The following is a 6,000-nucleotide window of genomic DNA, read 5'->3' as shown; positions in this document are numbered from 1 at the left end:
GTATTATACCACAAATATCAGTAAACACTACAAAACAGGGCCCTCTTTCTTACGTGAGAGACAGTTGTTAAACACTCATCAACACTGATAACATCATGGTCATATACTCATTTGTTCAAATACAACCACATAAAAAGTTTAATTAATGACATCATGTTTAAAAATATACAAATCAGAATTTAACTAATGAGGATAAATTCAATACAGTATGTTAATTTAGTACAAATTTTAATGACATCTTTTAAAAAGTAAATTATAAAATTATACAGGGAATAAACTACATCAATAAAGGTGGAATGAATGCTTCACAAAATTGGAGTCATTATGGTACTTCAGATGTGTCTTCATTTTAAAACATTCTCCACTAATTATCCAATTAATTTACTTCTAAAGTTTAAATAAAACCCTATAGAATAAGCTGTACTGATTTCATCAAATTATGAAAGGAAATCAAATTAAATAATTATTTTAGATATATAGGATATAGAAAGTAACTTCCTTGAAATTTCCAAAGATTAAAAAAGAATTTACACAAAATGTGATAGTATTTTAATTCGACAATAAATTATTTGTTCCCCAGAGCAAAAGCTGTCACTAGCTTAACTTCTCTATGCCCTGTTTCCTTTATCCTTAAAGCAAAGGTCCCCCTTCAGGGATTGTATGAGACAATACGTGAAAAGCATTTAGCAGGTAACTGATAAATTGAGGGGGCTTAAAAAACCACACCATATAATACCACCACTGTTATTACTCTGAAATAGTTAAACAATGTTAAAAAGTTTGCAATTTCAACTGAAATTCAGTTTTTCCCACCAAACAAACAAAAAACTTAGAAGTTCCGGGAGTAGTATGTTTACCCTACAAGTAAATACTGACCCAGAAACACAAATTTAAAGTGTAGTGGTTCTCAGTGTGTAGTCTGGGACCTTTCAAAGTCCCCAAGCCCCTACTGAAGGACTATGCAAGGTCAAACTATTTTCACACTACTACTAAGGTGTTATATGCCTTTTTCACTCTGATTTCGCAAACGCACAGTGGAGTTTTCTAGTGCTTACATGCTGAGAGTGATATGAAAAGAATCAGAATGCAAAAGCAGTAAGAGATCTCACTGCTTTTATTAAGCCAGACAATTAAAAAGGTGCAAAACATAGAACAATGCTCCTGCTCTCATTAGTTTTTGTTTTGGAAAACAGTTATTTTTCATCAAAAATGTTACTTATGTTAACAGGTAATGAGTTTATTATTGTTACATTTAAATGAGTAAATACGTTTTTAAAATACCTCTATTAATTTTTAATACGGTAAAGGCTGACACAAGTTACATAAACAAAATCTCTTTGGGGAACTTCAATAATTTCTAAGAGTTATGGTGTAAAATGTCAGAAATGTTGGTACAAGCAGCCAGTTTACCCTCTCCATTTGGCCAATTTACAAGAACTGTAACAAAGAGGGTATGTGCTAGGGGCAGGAGGACCTTACAGATTAAGTGTTGATATGCTTTTCTAAATTTATAGAAGGTATTATTTTAAGAAAGAATGATAACCTAACCTCTATTTTCACAAAAATAGAGAATAAAATACCCTCTATTTCAAAAAATAAGAATAAAATATATCTTTAAACTATATCAATAAAGTATGCCACCCTAAAAGAAAAGACAAATTTCTTTCCTAAATAAAGATAGAACAGGAAAGAAGATCTGATTCAACCAGTAAGCCAGGAAATTTGAAGGTCTCTAGCCTTGTCAACTTCGAAGAGGATTTTCTCCTTTTTAGTACTCAAGACAATTCTATGGTCCATATAAAACTAGAAGCAAATACAAAATAAAATTCTAACAGAAGTTAATATTTTTTAACAATAAACAGTAAAGATCATGAGAAAATCCACATTAAGGCTGGATCTCTTCTTAAACATTTCAATTTTATAAGCTCTCATTTAAAGTCAGTCAATAAGAGTTACCATTTAATTACAAACTTCAAGATTTACCCAGAAAAAAATAGTCTTTGAAATTATTTCAATAACAATTGTTTAATTTACTTCTTAGATGGAAAACCTGGTAGGTTATTTGCATAATGGCCTACAGTTATATAGTATAACTCTGTACATATGAATTGATTAGGACCAGATACAACCTAAAATAGAAATTTAAAGAAATTTCTTAAGTTTTCCTTCCATGAAAAAGAAGCTGAGGGAGTCCCCCAAAATGTGAAGACATTTCAAGTCTACACCAACACACACCTAGACCTGTGCAGCATTCATTCAATTCTAAGAGAAGAGGCACTCTGCTCAGAAAGGGGGCAGAGATTTCCTAGCCTCTTGGCTTATGAAAATTATTCAGATAAACCACACTTTCAGCTAAATGTGCAATGGACAGCAATGTTTTAACAAGTCAAACACTGCACAGATTTTTAAAACACTATGATTAACAACTCATGTAATCATCATTGCAAGAGGCATTCAACATGAATAAAATGTTAGAGGAAACTGATGTTCACCTCTTTTAATACCAAAGCTTTTAAAAAAATTTTAATTATTTTTAAGATAAACCTTTCCAAACATGTATTACACATTTGTGTATGCAATTTCACTTTTCCTTGATGACACAGTCATGATAATGAACAATTATCAGAAGATGATGAAAAACAGTGATGTCCTCTAGGTTGGGTTGGCTGTCCCTACACTAAATGGTCCTGAACAGTATACGCTCTTCATAGCTTTTCAGTCTCCTTCAAGTCATCACTTCTGAACTGCTAATATGCTACAGGCTAGGAAATAAAATAATCAAAATTATTAAAATATCACATAAAAACAAATGCATGAGCTCTAACATAGACTTTATGACTTATGTGGGTTGCTCAGAGGCATTTTAAAAAAAACAATTCCAAGTTTCTTAGTTGTGTTCCGTTTTGATGAGACAGCCCGATTACCTACAGATGAATGAGGCATTACTGTACATAAATATTTAAACAAGCTCATTTAAATATTAACAAAAAGATACAACTAAACTCAGCATCACTGCCTTTTTAAACAGTATTCCATAACTTTAAGGTAACATTGGGTTCCAGTTTCTATCCCCCCCAAAACAAACATAAACAATTGTCCTATAGATATCAGTTTGTCCAAAAAAAGAAAAACTGAGGTGCAATCATGTCACAGTTAATGCATGTCTGCTTCCAATACATTCAAGGACAATATCTTTTTTTAAAAAAAAAATCAATAGTTAAAATAGGCCTTTGCAGTCTGAGAATTCATTAAAAATTTGTAAATACACATACATGCACATTCTTCATATATACAAATTTCACAAAATCAGGAAGTTGCAAAGAAATTAGAAGGATTACGATGAATCTGACAAGCTACATTTAAATGCTTTACCACTGACATATTCTTGAATACAGCAGTTATAGTTTTAATAAATATTCTACATGGCCTTTTTATAAAAAGTTAGTCACTACAAGTCTTTAAGAATTCAAGATGTTCTCAATTCACTACTCATATTTAAGGCCACTTTGGTAAAGGCATTGCAGCAAGAACACAAAAACAATAGCATATTTTCTAATATTTATTTTTTTCACCTGCAAACTGTGGCAAAACATGATCAGCTTTATTATGCAGACAGGTATCCCTCTACATTTTTAAAGAATTTAGGCATGTATAAATAGAAGAGCTCTTTAGAAAGGAAAAATTCAAGAATGAATAAAACCTTCCAATTCTGACTTTGTAACCTTCCAGTAGCAATGGTTAAATTTAGGTCATTCATTCCAAGATATATGACAGCACCTTAAAAGTGGCTGATTTATTTTCCCAGTAACATTTCTCACATAACAATGTGTTAACGTTACAAATACTGATATGCACAAAAAGCTAATTTCTAAGAAAAATATGTACAGTACTGCAGCATAATGAATGTGGTATCTGCAATAACTTAATATTAGCCAATTTTTAATATACATGATACCGCTACCTCTTTCTGCCAATTCACAGGTTAAAAGTTACTGGAGCCCTCTGTTTTGCACATATTACCTGGTGTTTAATACACAATGCAGGCTTTTTAAAGACTTCTCTTGTGTTTAAAGCTAAGATCAGTGAAACAAGACAACAGTGCAAGAGGCGGAGAGATGTAATGTGACCAAAAAAAAGTTCCGTTCCAGTAAAGTGTCTATATAAGGCTATAAGAAAGGATTGGTTGATGAGCTTCCTGTCGGAAATTGTCCTGTCGGTGCACCAGTCTAAAGGAAAACACAAGACAAAATAAATAGATGAATAAAAGTGGTATCTATGCAAAATATAAAAACAATAAATTTTATTTAAGTAAATTTTTAAAAAAAGCACTGTGATTCAAATGAAATCTCTCTAAGATCCCTTTTCATACTCTTCACTAAATTCTGTTTTGACAAAAAAGCAGACAAGTTTCACATTATAAAACAGCTTATTACTGTCAAGCTTTCATTTGCAATTAATTTTTTTTTAAAGGTCAAAAAAGGATCATGCACAATGGCTCTGCCTCAATTTGTATAATCTTACCAGCAGAACAACAAATGGCATCTAGTATTCACATCCAGCTCTTCCTAATTTGAAGATAAGATGCAACAATTTATAAAGTGTTAAAATTGAATTTCACTCACCATAAAAGGATTACTAGATACTCCAGCAGCTGCAACTTGACCAAAAGGGGTTACCACTGGCTTTGTTTGTCCGAATGCTGCAAAACCCGCGCCTTGTTAAAACAGAACCATCTGTTATAACCTACACCTTTCAAGAGACAATTTGATGCTTATGGAGCCTCATAATAAGTTTCAGATAAATTCCTACTAAAGTAGCAGAAATAAAATATCAAGGTTAAATTGTCAGGTCTCATGCTCTTTCGGATACCAGAGACAAACTTCCTGTGGCATGTCTTAAAAGAGCTTTCATACAGCTCTTCAGAAATGGTTAATTCCAACTTGTCTCAGCTGTGTAAATCACTGACATTCAAAGGATTTAAATAATAGATAAGCTTATGACTATCTGGGAGGGGCTGTGTGTGGACAACACAATGGTTTCTATGTGAATGAACACCACTGTATTTCTTAGAAAATATTTTATCATTTATAGCTCTTCCATGGACTGTATTTCTGAATTCTGATCTAACCACTGACTTTAAAAAGAAAACATGTAATTGTAATTCAAGAATAATCTTCAAATCTATGGACTTCAAACTTTAACAAATGAGAGAAATGAGTAAAAAGAAATGGTTGAGTGAATTTTCTCATCTCTTCCTAAAAACAAATAACAAACTCCAACTGCAGTATAGTAGATTTATCTACTTAGAAAATTAGTCTATTTCTCACACACAAACACAACACAAACATACATCCTTACATTAACAGGCACACAAGCAAGGTTTTTGTAATGAAAAAATTAAAACCACAACACTCTGGGTCTATAGTTTTCTTTTAAAGACAAGAGGCATATTAGAACACAAATGAATTAGTAGGGAAAAGATACTGGAGGTTCTGAGAAAGAAGGGGTATTCTTTAGACAGTCACTGATTTCTCCTAAATCTGTAATCTGCTCACAAAATCTTACAAAATCACTGTTTTCTGAGGCCCAAATCACCAAAAGCTTCTATTTTTGTGCAGTAAATACTCAGTAGATAATACTATACAGCATTCTTTAGATAAGTCTTTGTACCCAAACACATAACATTATGATACATAAAATATACCTAAAGTGGACTTAAAGTTAGCCAAATGTTAGATCTTACCATTGGGCTGTTGAGAAAAAGCTGTCTGTTGAGGGAAAGCTGCTTGGGCTGGAAAGGCAGGCTGCTGGAAGCTGCCACTAAAGCTGGTGGGAAGACTATAGGGAGCAGGAGTGCCGAACCCTGCAGGCATGCTCATGGACGCAGTGCCAAAGGTTGCCGCTGACAGGAGAAAAGTAGGGTTATAAACAAAAGGGTATTTTTGTTTCTCATACTTGATATTGTAGAATAAAACCATTTACCTTGAAAAATATTAACAT

The 6,000-nt window shown here is 32.6% G+C and overlaps 1 protein-coding gene across 6 annotated transcripts in view; it reads right to left on the bottom strand.

Annotated features, from left to right (window-relative positions):
* Nucleotides 1-244: 244 nt before the first annotated feature.
* The window catches only part of AGFG1 (ArfGAP with FG repeats 1), a 66,765-nt gene continuing 61,009 nt past the window's right edge, over nucleotides 245-6,000 (bottom strand). For 4 of the 6 annotated variants that reach the window (XM_063103814.1, XM_063103823.1, XM_063103832.1 and 1 more), the window contains 3 exons: nucleotides 5,744-5,902; nucleotides 4,623-4,714; nucleotides 245-4,226 (listed from right to left, as the gene is read on the bottom strand). In XM_063103814.1, coding sequence (XP_062959884.1) covers nucleotides 4,167-4,226; nucleotides 4,623-4,714; nucleotides 5,744-5,902 — 311 coding nt within the window. In that variant the 3' untranslated portion in view covers nucleotides 245-4,166. The remainder of the gene's footprint in view (nucleotides 4,227-4,622; nucleotides 4,715-5,743; nucleotides 5,903-6,000) is intronic. The other 2 variants (XM_063103798.1, XM_063103806.1) reach the window with 1 other exon arrangement.

Source organism: Cynocephalus volans, chromosome 1 (genome assembly GCF_027409185.1).
Source record: "Cynocephalus volans isolate mCynVol1 chromosome 1, mCynVol1.pri, whole genome shotgun sequence".
Lineage (NCBI taxonomy): Eukaryota > Metazoa > Chordata > Mammalia > Dermoptera > Cynocephalidae > Cynocephalus > Cynocephalus volans.
Note: the sequence above shows the minus strand (reverse complement) of the source record. Positions and strands in the feature narration are given on the sequence as shown.